Source organism: Pinus tabuliformis, chromosome 3_1 (genome assembly GCF_031772625.1).
Source record: "Pinus tabuliformis cultivar Carrire ecotype Pingquan chromosome 3_1, CPIR1, whole genome shotgun sequence".
Lineage (NCBI taxonomy): Eukaryota > Viridiplantae > Streptophyta > Pinopsida > Pinales > Pinaceae > Pinus > Pinus tabuliformis.
In genome coordinates this window covers 86,530,640-86,549,974 of record NC_142301.1, presented here as the reverse complement: position 1 = coordinate 86,549,974, position 19,335 = coordinate 86,530,640, and the positions used below count along the sequence as shown (strand labels likewise).

Genomic DNA, 19,335 nt, shown 5'->3' with positions numbered 1-19,335 from the left:
TGGAAACAGTGAGCCAAAGCAATAAGTCATCTTTGAAGAGATTTCTCACCTTTGGACTGTTGAAGACTGATATGTTTGCTGAGGATTCTTGTGGAAGAGTATTGAAATTACTTACGGTTATACGAATATTTTGGTAGATTTGACGAGAAGACAAGGGTTTCTGGTGTTTTTGGTTTCTTCATAGAGGGTGTCGTTGGGTTTCAATTTGCAAGGTTATTTTCCTTGGAAAAATGCTGGTAGCACGGACTGTTGAACATATATATATCGACCTCTCGCAGAGGGACGCTCCATCAAGAATATGTGAGCATTACAAGCATCCTCAGTGTGGACTAATAAAATGGAACCCATGATATCATGAAGCTCCCTTAACCATTCAAAATGTTCAGCGTTGCCTGAGAGATGTGAACATTAATATAAGAACAGGAAAAATGGGCATTTTTCTGTTAATGGCAGATCTGAAAATTATGCTCTTACCCATTGGATACTGAGAATCAAAATGTTCAACATTGATACAGAGATGCGACTTTAATATAAGATTAGATGAAATGAACATTTATATATTGATTTCAGATTTCATGTATCTTATTGATATGTAACAAAACTATGCTTATACCCATGAGATACAGAGAATCCATAATCAACCTAAACTCAATGAAATAAAACAATCCATAAGAGAAACACCAAGCCATGAAAATTTACAAAAATAAGATCAAATATCTAATGAACGCATACCATACGTGTGACAAGATAAAAATGTAAATTACATTTTTCTAAATATCAAGAGATTTGCATTTCAAATTAATTTCAAAATAATGGTTGAGAAGCTCATTTTACAGTCGAGTCAAAATAATGATTGTGTTGGGTAAGAGATTGTGTTAAGAAGCTCATTTTATAGTGGAATATGAAAATTATTTGGGATTTCATCACTTTTTAAAACCGGTCTACATTTATCTAATTCTAAATCTATTATGAGCATACAATTTTACAACTCATAAATTTGATCCTCTACAACCTAACCCTAATAAATCCAGATTGATTAGATTTATCTAATTCTAAATCTATTATGAGCATGCAACTTTACAACTCATAAATTTGATCTTCTGGACCCTAACCCTAATAAATCTAGATTGATTATATTTGAAGTTAAGATAAACTTACAGATCTTTTAATACAAATCTTTGAAGTGAGTAGTAACAGCGAACTTACCCAGAAAATAGGCTTTTCACGTCTCATGATATCGATTGGGGTCCAGCAAGATTCATCGAGGCAGTCCCTGAATTCGCCATCATCATTAAGTGGCGAGGCTGCAGTTATGGATGATGTGTAAATTACACGCCTCACAGACTTTGCCTGACTGCAAGTCCTCAAAATATCAAGAGTACCATTCACCTCAGCTTCGATAACATTCATCTGTGTTTGAAGAAAAAGTACATTAAAAGGGAAAATTTATATCCAAAAAAGGGGTCAAAATCCAGTAATAAATTCGTTGTTTCCGGAAGTTGTGCATTCGGGTGGTTGTTAAAAAATACCTGTGCTTCAATGGCGAAATCCATTATAGTTGCCAAATGACAAATGTACTCACAACCCTCAACGGCAGCATGGAAGCTTCCCTCTTGGCGGAGGTCGGATTTGAAGAGTCTGAGCCTCTCTTTTTCTCCTGGTAGGCACAGAATACGACGAGTTTTGCTATCGTTGCCTGCAGCATGTGAAAGACGGTTGACGGTTCGTATGGACCGTCGCGCCTGGCATTGCTCAATTCAAATCAATGGTTAATGATTACCCGATCATCTAACAACCAAATCGAATGGCACATATTTTGACACGACAACAGTTTGGAGAGTTCATTTCAGAGGGAAACGCCTTACGGCGTAAATATGTAAAGAAATAAATATGCTAGGCAATAAATATGTAAAGTAAAACAGAAAATAGAGCCGCGTGACGAGACACATCAAAAGGATGGATGGGAGGCTAAATTTTTATAAACAATTCATACTCCAATTTTTATTCTGTGTAAATATAGACACAGTGTGAAACAATTATCCACAATTATTTTCTCTAAATATCCTAATGGCAAAGGAAAAAAATATCACCTAGAAATTCCAAACTTATTATAGATTGATTAGTGGAACATTTGAAATAAGAAACTACACCTTGTTATCAATATATCAAAATATGATTTCAAATCTCATGCCTCTCCTATCAATTTTCATCACATGCATAGAATCAAAGGATCCATGAATTGTGTAAGAACAAATCTAAATGCCATAGTTTAACTAGCTGAGGAATTGTCTGGATTGTTATGGAAATTTAGGTTATATTTAGAAAATATGTGGTAAAGATTTTTGTAAATCCAAGTTATAGTTGTTAAATTTCAAAATTTTAAGTGTCCTAGACGTTTTTGATGGTGCTGAATCTATTTCTACTGATGGTGCTGAATCTATTTCTACTATCAAAAATAAAATTCAAACACTGCATCTACAAGATTTTTTGAAATTATTTTGCCCAGATTCCTACCACTTTTGGCCATCCAAACAATTCCTCCGCATCCAATTCAAATGGACAAAGGCAAAGCAAGGCTATTTAAACAAAAGGATCAACAATTCTCGGAACAATGTAATAAAATCAGTTTTTCTTCAAAGAATGTAATAAAGTTAGTTTTTCTTCAAAGCAATTTACATGCTTTTTCTTTGATTGCAGATTATCAGGAGGACAATCTTATTTTCTCTATATTATAAACTTTGTGACTGGTTTTTATATGTTCAACAGAACTGATAAATTATATATCTTTCATACACACAACTATGAACCTTTATAAGAGTTCTTATACCATATTATTATTTTGACATATCTCAGCTGGTACTACGGCCATATATACAACATAAACATGTTTTTAAGGTGGTAGGGTACTAATAACTGGGCAAAAATTATTGCATCTCGGGTTTTTTATACTTGTTTCAGTGGCTCAACATCAAAGATATTCAGGTATTTGGGGATTTAAAAAGTTGCATTGATGGGATAAAAAGGCTCAATTGCTTTCGGCCTCCAGTGATGTCATACGGGATGAAACTGTGTTAGTTAAAGGTTGTTGCGAGATTCTCACAAATCTTATATTCTCAGGATAAAGAGTGAATATTTTATGACCATAGAAACCCAACCTATGTAAGTAGGTGATATAAGTTTGAGAATATAGATACTTTGGAGATGAGTTGTTAGTCTAGTATGATGCTAGAGCCACATAAAAGATTTGATCATGGACAGATTTGTGATCCAGTGAATTAGTTTCCCTAATAAATCAAATGTCTTTTCTTCAATTCACTTACAACTTCATTCGTTGTTTGTATTTCATTCGGTTGTTGTTTTTCAATTCACTTATAACTTCATTCGTTGCCTGTTTTTCATTGTGTTGGATTTTTATTCCCAGCATGGCCAACTCCGCCAGTTTCCACACTGTGCTCATATTGACCTATTTTACCACTTATTCATCCCAAAAGATTTCAATATTTACTAACAAAATCATTTATCTCCCGAGAGATAAAATTCAAAATCCAAAACACCATTACATTTCTAGTTCTCCAATATCTTCATACCCACAAATATGAATATATTTACATGAACAAAGCTTACATACGAGAGGATATGACTATTTTTCCTCATCTCAGAGACATTTGTATCCACTAGTTCTCTCCCAGATATTATAGATACTCTAATTCATGGCTTGCATTCAATGGAATGTCGAGTCTTGTTTTTGAGTCGGTCACTTCTATAAAACATTTGGTCCTGTTCAATAACAAGATTGTTAGTTAAAACGAGTGGACATATAGTGATTTAGAAATTGTTTTTTCCTATCAAACACAAGGTTGGACATAATAGAGCATCACAGGGAAGTTTACCATGGACATATAATGGTAAATCAATATTTATAATTCTCCTTCACCGCAATATGCCACAAACGACACATGAATTTATGGTGGAATTTCGAACGCAAAGAAACTTATATTATACCTTGTTTTTCCCACGTGTCACTGTTTTGTTTTCACACATTTTTCCAAAAATGCCCAAAGAGAGATCAAACCATTTAATTTTTACGACAAAATTTTTATTGACATTTTATTTTTAATGACAATTTTTTGTTTTTTATATATGAAAACATGAGACCTTAATCAATCAAGCAATTATATATACCTCTCAAGCAATAATATATGCCTCTGTTGAGGGTTCCTGCTCTCCTTGTTTCGATGTTTTTGACAGTACTTAGATGGCATAGAGACATGCATGGCATAAACGCTCAAATCCTCCTCTGCCAATTTGCGTTATGAAGCCACCGGTTATTTTCTCGATCTCAACTAAATTTTATGCATTGGGATGATGCTAAGTCATGCGCAATTTTCAGCTCAATCAAATGAATTTTAGCTACGGGAATATTGTAAGATGTCGTTACAAAAGTTTCAAAATCACTTACAAAGTATTTTTGACTGAGACACAGACCAAAGGAAAGCACGGTTCAGCCCCTCACTACTTCGAGAAGCAACCCCAACACTCAGAGACGGTTCCTTCGTTCCTTACGAGGCAATTGAAACATACATCCAGATAACTAAAGAAGCCTGTGTTGACCAATCTCTTTGTACAACATGGAGACGGTATTGCTCTCACATCCTTATCCAACAGTTGCGAAACAAGATCAACCATAGGTCAGGGAAGTTTACCATGGACATATAATGGTAAATCAATATTTATAATTCTCCTTCACCGCAATATGCCACAAACGACACACGAATTTATGGTGGAATTTCGAACGCAAAGAAACTTATATTATACCTTGTTTTTCCCACGTGTCATTGTTTTGTTTTCACACATTTCTCCAAAACTGCCCAAAGAGAGATCAAACCATTTAATTTTTATGACAACAAAATTTTTGACATTTTATTTTTAATGACAATTTTTTGTTTTTTATATATGAAAACATGAGACCTTAATCAATCAAGCAATTATATATACCTCTCAAGCAATAATTTATGCCTCTGTTGAGGGTTCCTGCTCTCCTTGTTTCGATGTTTTTGATAGTACTTAGATGGCATAGAGACATGCATGGCGTAGACGCTCAAAGCCTCCTCTGCCAATTTGCGTTACGAAGCCACCGGTTATTTTCTCGATCTCAACTAAATTTTCTGCATTGGGATGATGCTAAGTCATGCACAATTTTCAGCTCAATCAAATGAATTTTAGCTACGGGAATATTGTAAGATGTCGTTACAAAAGTTTCAAAATCACTTACAAAGTATTGTTGACTGAGACACAGACCAAAGGAAAGCACGGTTCAGCCCCTCACTACTTCGAGAAGCAACCCCAACACTCAGAGACGGTTCCTTCGTTCCTTACGAGGCAATTGAAACATACATCCAGATAACTAAAGAAGCCTGTGTTGACCAATCTCTTTGTATAGCATGGAGACGGTATTGCTCTCACATCCTTATCCAACAGTTGCGAAACAAGATCAACCATAGGTAATGATTCAATGAATGCAGTTGAAGACATATCAATATTGAGCGATAATCCATTTGGGTTGGCCTTAAACTTTGGTAAAACCCACGCCAGCTTTCCAATCCCTCTCCAAGGGACTGCTTTGCCCCCAGGTTGCCAGAATAAAATGATCTGCTAACAGGAATGTACCTTTTAGTTGGTGGCTCACATAGAACAATATCAAGAACTTGCAGGGCTTCATGCAGAGCATCATCCTCCCTCCCAGATAGGAATTGACCTAAAATTTATAAGTATCTTGAACTGACGCTCCCTTATTGGACCACGTCCATCGTCCCCCTCAACAAGCAAGATGTTGAATTATTTTGAGGTAAAGGGCAATGGCCCAGCTGTGTACAAACGTCTTCCACCATCATAAATAGGAAACCTTTTACCCAAATGGGTATCTCTGTATCAGTCCCCCTCCACACCACCACGATGTCTCGCCTCCCCAGGCGCCTCACCTTCTCGTCTGTGCTCACCGCAACGTATCTTGTTGAAAGACGGTTGACGGTTCGTATGGAGCGTCGTGCTGGCACATATTTTGACACGAGAGCAGTTTGGAGAGTTTATTTCAGAGGGAAACGCCTTACAGCGTAAAAATATTTGACCGTTTTGCATTTTAAAAGACGTCCATTTTGCCGAACATAATTAATTTTCAACCGTACATCCTCAGAACAATGACAGGATAGGAACAGCTGAAATGTTCGTACCAAACATCGAGACGTGTGGTTCAGGTTAAGGGCAAACATTTTTCCTTGCACAGGAGAAATTGCGATACAGGCTACATCCCACAGGGTCCTTTCATTTGCTATTGCAATGCATAAAATTTGCGAAATTGCATAACTGCATAATAAATGGAAGATGTCACGAAAAGTGTGTTCCACTTGCGAGCAAATCTGCCCAATCTGCCCAGGTTTTTCATTACTATTGCAAGCCATCTTTCTCTCTTTCGGTTTCTGCCTGATGGGTATGGGAGCAGACTCCTGCATACGCTTAGCAAAGATTAAGCACACAACCTTGCTTCGGAAAGACTTTGAATTCTTTCTTTTATTCAAAATATTCCCGGCAGGGTTTTCGGTAGAATGAGAGGTCTCGGGTTCGAACTCTGTGAGATGAATCCGATTATTACTCAATTTACTCTTCCTATCCCTACCATCAGCAAGTGAAACACTAACCGTGGTTCTGTGGACCTCCGGCTCTAAATCAGATTCTTCTTCCTTCGTCTTAATAGAAAAGACATTTTCGATGTAGCTAAGAAGGCTGTGCTCATTTATGCTGTCCATGGAAACAACCTGAGTAAACTGAAAGGCCAGGTGCTTATCCACATCCGAGGAGTCATCGATATCCTCATCGAAGCTTTTGTCTGCATCAAGCAGCACCATCTGGCCTACGAAGGAGTAGCCTGACCCCGAATGGTAGGACAACGCCAAAGCTAACAACCGATGGACAAAGCCACGAATCAAGCCGGGTACCCACGACACCGCCTGCGTCGCCACTGTTGCTATTCCTAGATGCTGCTTACGGTTTCTGGGGAGCACTTGCCATACCAGAAGCGCTAGCCGCGTTATGTTGAACACATCTTCCAGTGGGCTGACCTCCAAGCCGGCCCACAGGGTGTACAGAAAATGCACAAACGGCATAAGCCTGGGGACGATATCGCTCTTGGAAACTATATGCACAAAGTGTCTTCTGTAACGCGAATTTATATGTTTTGCCAATTTTGAATCCGCGAAGAGAGGGCATCCAAACGAATAACATTGAACTTGTTCGTGGCAAAACTTAGGGCTCAATTCCAACAATCTTAGGGTGAGCAACGAGGCAACGACTCTTCCTAAAGAATGGCCCGTCAATACAATTTTGTTCCCTTGTATTAATTGGCGCCTAAGATACTTCAATGGGATGCTCTCGGCTCTGTCAAGAAACCCCACATGAGCAGCTCCCGCTCCCAGGCTCAAGGACCTCTGCATTATGTTGAGATCCGTTAGCGCATCTATAAACCCCGTGGTGCCTCTGCAGGCGATGATCATGTGATCTTTGGCCAGGCTTTTAACGACCAGAAGAACCTGCTTTCGGCCGATCTCGAAGCCTTCTTTTCGCAGCTTGTCTTCTTCCAGAAATTCATCACTACTTCGAGAAGCAACCCCAACACTCAAAGACGGTTCCTTCGTTGCTTACGAGGCAATTGAAACATACATCCAGATAACTAAAGAAGCCTGTGTTGACCAATCTCTTTGTACAGCATGGAGACGGTATTGCTCTCACATCCTTATCCAACAGTTGCGAAACAAGATCAACCATAGGTCAAGGAAGTTTACCATGGACATATAATGGTAAATCAATATTTATAATTCTCCTTCACCGCAATATGCCACAAATGACACACGAATTTATGGTGGAATTTCGAATGCAAAGAAACTTATATTATACCTTGTTTTTTCCCACGTGTCATTGTTTTGTTTTCACACATTTCTCCAAAACTGCCCAAAGAGAGATCAAACCATTTAATTTTTATGACAACAAAATTTTTGACATTTTATTTTTAATGACAATTTTTTGTTTTTTATATATGAAAACATGAGACCTTAATCAATCAAGCAATTATATATACCTCTCAAGCAATAATTTATACCTCTGTTGAGGGTTCCTGCTCTCCTTGTTTCGATGTTTTTGACAGTACTTAGATGGCATAGAGACATGCATGGCGTAGACGCTCAAAGCCTCCTCTGCCAATTTGCGTTACGAAGCCACCGGTTATTTTCTCGATCTCAACTAAATTTTCTGCATTGGGATGATGCTAAGTCATGCACAATTTTCAGCTCAATCAAATGAATTTTAGCTACGGGAATATTGTAAGATGTCGTTACAAAAGTTTCAAAATCACTTACAAAGTATTGTTGACTGAGACACAGACCAAAGGAAAGCACGGTTCAGCCCCTCACTACTTCGAGAAGCAACCCCAACACTCAGAGACGGTTCCTTCGTTCCTTACGAGGCAATTGAAACATACATCCAGATAACTAAAGAAGCCTGTGTTGACCAATCTCTTTGTATAGCATGGAGACGGTATTGCTCTCACATCCTTAACCAACAGTTGCGAAACAAGATCAACCATAGGTAATGATTCAATGAATGCAGTTGAAGACATATCAATATTGAGCGATAATCCATTTGGGTTGGCCTTAAACTTTGGTAAAACCCACACCAGCTTTCCAATCCCTCTCCAAGGGACTGCTTTGCCCCCAGGTTGCCATAATAAAATGATCTGCTAACAGGAATGTACCTTTTAGTTGGTGGCTCACATAGAACAATATCAAGAACTTGCAGGGCTTCATGCAGAGCATCATCCTCCCTCCCAGATAGGAATTGACCTAAAATTTATCAGTATCTTGAACTGACGCTCCCTTATTGGACCACGTCCATCGTCCCCCTCAACAAGCAAGATGTTGAATTATTTTGAGGTAAAGGGCAATGGCCCAGCTGTGTACAAACGTCTTCCACCATCATAAATAGGAAACCTTTTACCCAAATGGGTATCTCTGTATCAGTCCCCCTCCACACCACCACGATGTCTCGCCTCCCCAGGCGCCTCACCTTCTCGTCTGTGCTCACCGCAACGTATCTTGTTGAAAGACGGTTGACGGTTCGTATGGAGCGTCGTGCTGGCACATATTTTGACACGAGAGCAATTTGGAGAGTTTATTTCAGAGGGAAACACCTTACAACGTAAAAATATTTGACCGTTTTGCATTTTAAAAGACGTCCATTTCGCCGTGCATAATTAATTTTCAACCGTACATCCTCAGAACAATGACAGGATAGGAACAGCTGAAATGTTCGTACCAAACATCGAGACGTGTGGTTCAGGTCAAGGGCAAACATTTTTCCTTGCATAGGAGAAATTGCGATACAGGCTACATCCCACAGGGTCCTTTCATTTGCTATTGCAATGCATAAAATTTGCGAAATTGCATAACTGCATAATAAATGGAAGATGTCACGAAAAGTGTGTTCCACTTGCGAGCAAATCTGCCCAATCTGCCCAGGTTTTTCATTACTATTGCAAGCCATCTTTCTCTCTTTCGGTTTCTGCCTGATGGGTATGGGAGCAGACTCCTGCATACGCTTAGCAAAGATTAAGCACGCAACCTTGCTTCGGAAAGACTTTGAATTCTTTCTTTTATTCAAAATATTCCCGGCAGGGTTTTCGGTAGAATGAGAGGTCTCGGGTTCGAACTCTGTGAGACGAATCCGATTATTACTCAATTTACTCTTCCTATCCCTACCATCAGCAAGCGAAACACTAACCGTGGTTCTGTGGACCTCCGGCTCTGAATCAGATTCTTCTTCCTTCGTCTTAACAGAAAAGACATTTTCGATGTAGCTAAGAAGGTTGTGCTCATTTATGCTGTCCATGGAAACAACCTGAGTAAACTGAAAGGCCAGGTGCTTATCCACATCCGAGGAGTCATCGATATCCTCATTGAAGCTTTTGTCTGCATCAAGAAGCACCATCTGGCCTACGTAGGAGTAGCCTGACCCCGAATGGTAGGACAACGCCAAAGCTAACAACCGATGGACGAAGCCACGAATCAAGCCGGGTACCCACGACACCGCCTGCGTCGCCACTGTTGCTATTCCTAGATGTTGCTTACGGATTCTGGGGAGCACTTGCCATACCAGAAGCGCTAGCCGCGTTATGTTGAACACATCTTCCAGTGGGCCGACCTCCAAGCCGGCCCACAGGGTGTACAGAAAATGCGCAAACGGCATAAGCCTGGGGACGATATCGCTCTTGGAAACTATATGCACAAAGTGTCTTCTGTAACGCGAATTTATATGTTTTGCCAATTTTGAATCCGCGAAGAGAGGGCATCCGAACGAATAACATTGAACTTGTTCGTGGCAAAACTTAGGGCTCGATTCCAACAATCTGAGGGTGAGCAACGAGGCAACGGCTCTTCCTAAAGAATGGCCCGTCAATACAATTTTGTTCCCTTGTATTAATTGGCGCCTAAGATACTTCAATGGGATGCTCTCGGCTCTGTCAAGAAACCCCACATGAGCAGCTCCCGCTCCCAGGCTCAAGGACCTCTGCATTATGTTGAGATCCGTTAGCGCATCTATAAACCCCGTGGTGCCTCTGCAGGCGATGATCATGTGATCTTTGGCCAGGCTTTTAACGACCAGAAGAACCTGCTTTCGGCCGATCTCGAAGCCTTCTTTTCGCAGCTTGTCTTCTTCCAGAAATTCATAGATCGCCGTTTCCGGCAAGCCGAATGTGGTATTCAGTGTTTCAAGTTCCTGCCGACGATTGTCGCTGTATGCAACGGCTGAAAGAATCAGCGCATCGGCAAGCCAGACGGGATGACGGTCTTGCTTGATTATTTGGCTGAGCGTGGCCATCGATTTTGTGGTTCTGCGAATACTAATGTCTCTCCCTCCACACCACCACGATGTCTCGCCTCCCCAGGCACCTCCTTCTCGTCTGTGCTCACCGCAACGTATCTTGTTGAAAGACGGTTGACGGTTCGTATGGAGCGTGGCGCTTGGCATTGCGCAATTCAAATCAACGGTTAAGGATTACTCGATCGTCTAACAACCAAATCGAATGGCACATATTTTGACACGACAGCAGTTTGGAGAGTTTATTTCAGAGGGAAACGCCTTACGGCGTAACAACTAGGCAGATAATAATCCTACATGAATCACAACACTTAGCTCCATGGAAAAATATGCATTGGAAAAGACCAACGCTAACAATATGTAACTCTCAATTCAGTCAAAATCTTTTCCAACATAGTTACCAACTACAAAATAAGTGCTTGCCTTTTTATCAAAAAACCAAAAATGCCATCTAGAAAAGGAAATAAAATCTCGTGAAAATGAGGCTTTTTTCATTTCGTAAATCAGGGCCGGTTTTGTTTTATTTAATGGTAAAACTCAACAAAGTCAACAGAGTAGCCTACGAAACAGAGTCATCATGTGCAACTTCCAAAACCAAATAAAAGAAACAGAGTCATCATGTGCAACTTCCAAAACCAAATAAAATATGTGTAGGGAGGGACACAACCAGCAGCGTTGACGAAACAGACGCACTATTCACAATAAATGCAACTAAGTCTACAACATGAAACAGATGCAATATACACAATAGATGCAATTATGTGTAGATGGGCTCAATCTTCACGCCGACCAGAAGAAGCCCCACGTTTAGGAATCCTCCGTAACACTTCTTTCATATAAAATTTGATGTGAGAGTCATCACCATCGTCTGTTTCGGGTCTGGTTGTAAATTCTCCTGCAACCACTTCCATCCATCCACCATTTATACCCTGGTTTTCGCCTCTTCTTTCATTCAAACGCTTCTCTAATTCCATTTGTTCTCCCTTTGGCGTTGTAACAGAAAACCTAATTGGCACTTCCCACCCAGAGGGATTTTCTGTGAATTTAAGGGCAAACACCACTCTGTAGTTGGTATTCGGAGACAAAAGCCTGCAGTCGATTTGACCACGGATCTCCAACCACCAAACCACTGATAATTCCGCCAGCACCTCGAATCTGAACACAAACCATAACGTCAATGTATACTCTGTGAGGGTTTCCTCTGTTTAAAAACAAGGAGAGTTAACCAGGATCATGCGCTAGCTTGAACCCCATACAAAGAGCACACAACTTATAAAAAGAACAGACACTAAAAACAATCGAAAAAACTAGAGAATCATTGCTTCTTTTATGAAATAGAGAGCAAGGCCATTTATCTACGGCAGACTGGGAATACTCGGCATTAAGGTTGGGCGGTTGGTAGTTCACCCAACAACAGCAACAAGTCAGAAGTCAAATATACACAGCTTTTAGATCACTGTAAACATAACCACATGGTGAATGTACACAAACACACCTTATAACTTATAAGTGCAATTTAGGGAAGTATGAAAAGACGTGAAAAATAAAAAATGGGTCTGGGCTACAAGGTCTGGATAGATACCCTGTGTTTTGTGGATGAGTGTTTGCAAAGAACCAGACCCTGAGAAGGGAGTAACACCAATGCCTAAACACTTAGGAGTTGAAACTAAAGACGAACTCACAAAAATGTATCGAAATGCATGAACATGAGGCCTGAGGAGGTTGAAAGATCCAATTAGGAAGTATGATTAAATCTCTGAAAAAGAGGGTCAAGTAACCACAAAGAACATGATTGAATTCTGAAGCGGCAAAAAAATGAGATGCAGAGGCACAGAGACGGCAAACACTAATAACTGTCATATTAATGTTCCAAAGAGCTTGAAAGAAAATTGGTGTTGATTAAGAACCACAACAAAGACTTCAAACGAATACAAACACCAGAGTCCTGTAAAGACTAAAAACTGCTAACCGAAAGTATGACCAAAACTCTAAATGAATAAAGTAGGACCAAATTCTAAAAAGAATCAAGTGACCTATAAAAGTCTACATAAAATCTTCAACCTGCCACAGAAGGCTAAGCAAAGACAAAATGTGTGCAACTTCCCTGCAAGTGCAATCAACAGGAAGACCCAAAGCGAAGAGGGTATTCAATACATCAAGAGGAAGGTACTCATTAGGCGTTCATTTGGCTTTCTCAGAGTCTCTTACCGCCTGGGCATCTGACCTTTGATAGATCATAGCCCAAACCTAAGCTCCCCAGGGAAATATCCAGTGATCTCCGCATGAATCGTGATTCAGATAAACCCCAACCACAACATTGATCCAAAGGCATATCCAGTAATCTCAGCATGATTCAGATAAACCCCAACCACAACATTGGTCCAAAGGCGAAAGACACAACTGTGCAAAAATTGACTCCCACCCAGCTTCCACTTACATTAGAAGGATCGCTTTGAACACACGCAATCCTCCATACCTGTAGAGCAATGTAGGCATTCCTGAGCCTCGTTTTCGGAAAATACAATATGGGGTCGACCAAAAAATTAGCCCCAAAGAACTCCAAATCATCGTCATGCTCTAAAGCCAATAGCTGCCTGCATATGATTTTTGAACCAGATAACTCCATGAGAAGCCATCACAGAATACCGTGACCTCAAAACCAACAAGAGAAGGAGACCCTTAAACAAACAAATTGAAAAATAAAAAGAAGAAGATTGATAATCAAACCTGGAGTCACATGTAACCCAATTTCGCTGGGGATCCTTCCAGCCAGGCCATCTATTGTTGTTCCAGCAGAACAAAAACATATGAATATGAATTATTAATGAGTTGATGAACGGCGTTTTCCCAAATATGACAACCAAAACCCTGAGAATAAGTGATATATAAATACCTTTGTGCCCCCATCTATGAGAATTGGATCGACGAGGCGAGCGCACAGTTTTACCATTGAAGCTGGGACAGGGGGGTCAGCCCTGGATACGATCTGGTGGCATATTTTAAGAAGGGATTTGTTCCACAGATCGCCCGAATAGGCCACAGAATTGAAGAGCTTGGAGACAACTGACAATCTGCCAATGTCGCACGGCATAGTCAAGGAGAAAATGACCAGTATACAACTCTCTGGCAGGTCCAACATACCTGTCTCGCGTTCAGGTTCAGGATCAGGCACTAATCCAGCAATTGGGTTCCCGATGGCTGCCATGGCTACCTGCTCTAAAAAACATACAAAGACCAAGTAAGTAGTTTTGGACTCGGCGATGATAGGGTAAATTTTACGGTTCAGTGTTTCAAGTTCCTGCCGAGGATTGTCGCTGTATGCAACGGCTGAAAGAATCAGCGCATCGTCAAGCCAGACGGGATGACGGTCTTGCTTGATTATTTGGCTGTGCGTGGCCATCGATTTTGTGGTTCTGCGAATACTAATGTCTCTCCCTCCACACCACCACGATGTCTGGCCTCCCCAGGCGCCTCCTTCTATTTTGTGGTTCTGCGAATACTAATGTCTCTCCCTCCACACCACCACATATTTTGACACGACAGCAGTTTGGAGAGTTTATTTCAGAGGGAAACGCCTTACCGCGTAATTAATCAGGGATGATTTTTTTATTGCATGGTTTAATTCGGTTAAATGATGGTATCATGTTAGCCATCTCTATTTTGGTTGAGTTTTAGTTAGTTATAAATTATAGGTATATCTGGTTTAGTATATTTTTGTTGTGTGTTATATTGACAATTACTTGTTCTGATTTTGGGTCTCACTCATATTACTCTAAATTACTCATTTACAAAAGTTTAAAAACAAAAAGATAAAATGATAACATTATCCATCATTATATATATATATAGATAGATATATATATATTAACATGATATTTTAAGAATTGTAAGTTTTTGTTTAATGTAAAATAACACTAGAAGAGAGGAGATTTTATATCATTGAAGATATTTTAGGACACATTAATAATGTAGGATCACACACAATAGGGTAGAAGATTTCATAGATGCAAAAGGTCTCCTCTCATAAAAGTAATTTTTATTTATGAAAAATTAGTGTAACTTTAAAAAAATTCATCTTTTATTGATATGTTGTCTTTACTTAAAATATAATGCATATGTTAATGAAAGAAATTTGTACATTTGTGAATCACAATTTATTTTTGTGGGCCGTCTATATATATATAATCAAGTTTTGAAATTATAGGGTTCCATGATTAGTCCTTTTTCCCCTTTATAGGGTTCCATGATTAGTCCTTTTTCCCCTTTTTAGTGTGGAGATCTTCATCCTTGTATATTTTTTTTCAAATGAGTTTATAATTATAGCTTAGTCAAGTTTTGAATTTAAATTTACAAAGTTCCATGATTAGTTCTTTTTTCCCTTTTTAGTGCAAAAGTTTTCATTCATATAATTTAGTTTGGCAATAAAAAGTTACACTAGAAATAGAAGACCTATGTATTTTAAAAGTATATTATATGTGTCTAAAAAATGGAAAAAAAAACTTTATCTTAAAATATAAATATATTGAGAATTTCCATATGTACAAATCTCTTTCAATGAATAAAGTTTCATCAATAATGAATATATGGTGCATATCTAAAAATGTGGTTGAAAAACGTAGGTAGAAAAATGGGCTTGTTTCTGTTTGTGCACCTTGAATCATTAGGCTTGTTCATCTGAAGCGAAACTAAAACAACCAACTCATTCAACACCCATAGTGAAATAGGCAGGGGCATTTGTAAAATGTTGATGGATGAAATTGTGGCAATGGGGCCCATAAGGACATGCATACATAGGAATGTATGCACATTTGTAGAAATATGCATGCATTCTTTGATCTTATAGCATAGGAATGTATGCACATTTGTAGAAATATGCATGCATTCTTTGATCTTATAGCTTTGGTGCTCCTTGAACCACCATGCATGGTTGTGAACTCAAATATTTAGGAACATGCACACATTCCTAAGTAGGATGTGCACATTCTTTAGAACATGTTATCAAGTGCATGCACGTTCTTGCTACAATTGATACAATTCTAGATAACATATCATATTTTCACCTAAGATTCATGTTTCCTCCCATGACCATTTCCAAGCCCACAAGAATTGTACCTAGAGCCAAAAAATGCTAATGGTACCTGTATGCCTGGTTACAGGCAAATGATGCCCTTAAAAGTTCATTTGTGGTGGTTCAAGGTTTCATTATTGTCTCCTGGAACCTAATTCTTGTGTTTATTTCCATAACCATATCAAAGGTATGAATACTCATATTTAATGTTCAAAACATCATAAAGTTAACTATCCCCATATGGAGATGAAGGATACCATGGAATGGTTTTTTTTGCTAGTCCAACATCATGTTATTATTAGCCCTAGATGCTTAGAAGGTTCTTTTAGGACCTAAGGCTTATGATTAATCTCTTAAGTATGTCCAAGGACCCAAGATCCACACCGAGTACTCAAAATCTCTTGATGATTTCCATATCCCCACTCGAAGGCCAAACATCCCCTTAAGAGGTCATCTAATGGTGGTTTGAGGATTCATGTTTGGCCTTAGATGCATAAAAGTTTTTTAATTCAGCTTTGATTCTCCCTCTTAACCATGTCAGGGCCTTGAGATCCATGCTTAATGCTCAAAACCTTGTGAGAGGATTGACATCATTTCTAATATGCCAAGGGTAATCTCTAGAGGTCATGTGTAGTGCATCGAGGCATTGTTTGTGACTCTAGATTCCTCAAATATTTATTTAGGACCTAGGGAAAAGCATTTTTCAGTAGATAATTTATAGTGTTATGTATAATACTATCCTATCTATATTTGAAGGCATTTTGTCTACAAGTGCCTTGTTTAAAGGTGCATGAAAACCATTTGGTTTAACAGCCATCTCTGATTTGGATCTTGGGGGGATCCCCCCAAGATAAAAAAAATGAAATGGATCTTAGGGGGAGCCCCGCAAGATTTGAAAATTTGAAATGACAGAAGAAAATAGGAGAACACACAATAACAAAATCACAAGTTTTTTTTAATTAAAACAGATAATAAATGTAAAGCCTAAATTGTGGTGGACAATCTATCCTTTTACAAAATGTGACTTGCTACTTATAGCCTTTTTTGGTTACAATACCACAGGTGAATTCCATGGGTGGGTAAATACCATGGGTGAATGAATACCATGGGTGGATGTCACTTACAATACGATGGGTAAATTCCATGAGTGGATAAATACCGTGGGAGGATGAATACCAAGAGTTGATGCCACTTATAATACCGTGGGAAAATACCATGGGTGGATGCCACTTACAATATCATGGGTAAATTCCATGGGTGGATAAATACTGTGGTGGAATGAATACCATGGGTGGATGCCATTTTCCATTCAGATCAATCTCAAATAGCTTTCCAGTGATATATGGAACCTAATATAACACGTTAGGAAAGAAGAAAGAATTTTGTATGCAGTGTTTAACTCGAGGCATGGTTCCATATGATATAGTTCCATCTTATCTAGACATATGAGGGTTGAACCGAGTGGATGATTGATCGGGTAGGTAGATGGGAAAATGACTGGATTGGTCTCGGCTTTCACAACTTATCCTAACATTTGGGGTGAAGGAACATCAATAGGCATCACACACCAATTAAAGCTAGATGTTGAATTTCCCAACAATGAACCAAAGTGGACCCTATTACAACATGGTAGCACATGTAGCACTGGATGAAAGTGTTGGCAGTCTAGATATAGTTCCATCTTATAAAGTGTTAGCACATGTAGCACTGGATGAAAGTGTTGGCAGTCTAGATATAGTTCCATCTTATCTAGAAAGAATTTTGTATGCAGTGTTTAACTCGAGGCATGGTTCCATATGATATAGTTCCATCTTATCTAGACATATGAGGGTTGAACCGAGTGGATGATTGATCGGGTAGGTAGATGGGAAAATGACTGGATTGGTCTCGGCTTTCACAACTTATCCTAACATTTGGGGTGAAGGAACGTCAATAGGCATCACACACCAATTAAAGCTAGATGTTGAATTTCCCAACAATGAACCAAAGTGGACCCTATTACAACATGGTAGCACATGTAGCACTGGATGAAAGTGTTGGTAGTCTATATCTGAATACCGATGCATGTTTTATTCTGTACATGATATGATCTAGGTATGATTGAAGTCTGGAATGTTTGTGAAGTTTTAAGTTAGTATTTGCAGATATGTACACTATTTTGCTTTGGTAAAAGCGTGTATACATGTTGGTTCGACACATCGAAGTAGCGTATACCTTATGAACTATGATGTTTGAAGTTACAGTTGGTTCTGGTTGTTGATGCAGAGTTCTGGGTTTTACCTTATGTTCTGGTGACTACATTCTGGTGACAATGTTCAGATTGATTGATTGTGATTTGCTTCAGTGGTGATGGATGAGATCTACTGATGGATCAGGATCATATTGACTTATCATGATGTGATCTGATAGGCTAGATCTGATTGCTAACACATGTTTTATCCTTTATATGTGATGATCTGGGTATGTCTGAACTCGGGAAGTGCAGCGAAGTTATAAGTAAGTATTTGCAGATCTATACGTTGGTTCGCTTTGATGAAGTTCTGTATACATGCTGGTTCGACTCTTCCAAGTTGCGTATACACTCTGATGCATGGTTTTGAGGTTACAACTGGTTCTGAATTATGATGCATTGTTCTTGGTTCATATATGTGTACTGGTTACAGTGATTTATCCATTCCAGTTGATTTGTTGAAGTTGATTAAGTATGAATGAATGGTTGATTCAGTTGTGTCAGAGGTTTAGAGGTTGTCAGTGATTGATTGAGATTGGATGATTTAGAGAGTGATGATTGAGTTTCAGTGTTTGGTTGATGCAGATGTAGTTGATGGTTGTATTGCAATAATGATTGATTCTAAGCTTCAATGTTGTTGATGGGTCGAGTATGAAAATTGGATGAAACGAGGCCTTCATGTGTATTGTTGTTTACTAGGAGCATCAAGTCTGAAAATTTATGAAACGTGGTCCCTGGAGGAAGAAAGAAGGTCGTAGCCTTCTGTAGGCCAGCGCCTACGTACTAGTAAATATATTGCCTAGTACAAGAGCTAGGGGTTGTAGCTCCCTTCCAGTAGAAGCTAGAGAATGAGAGAAGGTTGTAACCTTCTGCAGGTAGAAGCCTGCATACTGGTATGAGTCTGTAGCAGTAGAATGTTGTAAACAAATTTTCTTATTATTAAAAGAAGACAGAGACGACAACAGCTGGTGGTTTTCACCCACATTGGGTTTCCACCTTAAATCTTGGTGTTCATGCGTGTTGCTTATGTTTCTATTATTAACTGCACATGGTTACTATTTAATTTTTAATAAAGTACTGATGCACAGATTAAAGATCACATATGATGAATTAACTG

At 39.0% G+C, this 19,335-nt stretch overlaps 1 protein-coding gene across 2 annotated transcripts; it reads right to left on the bottom strand.

The window, feature by feature from the left end:
• Positions 1–11,775: 11,775 nt before the first annotated feature.
• On the bottom strand, positions 11,776–14,259 carry LOC149185897 (uncharacterized). Of its 2 annotated transcripts, none has more exons than XM_089410827.1 (4): positions 13,814–14,259; positions 13,648–13,698; positions 13,358–13,514; positions 11,776–12,075 (listed from the first exon to the last, which is right to left on the bottom strand). In XM_089410827.1, the coding sequence occupies exons 1-4, from the start codon at positions 13,825–13,827 to the stop codon at positions 11,965–11,967; spliced, it is 333 nt and encodes a 110-aa protein (XP_089266953.1). In that variant the 5' UTR covers positions 13,828–14,259; the 3' UTR covers positions 11,776–11,964. The 2 variants fall into 2 exon arrangements, with proteins under 2 accessions (XP_089266953.1, XP_089266954.1); XM_089410828.1 differs by having other exon boundaries at positions 13,397–13,514; positions 13,814–14,258.
• Positions 14,260–19,335: the final 5,076 nt, after the last annotated feature.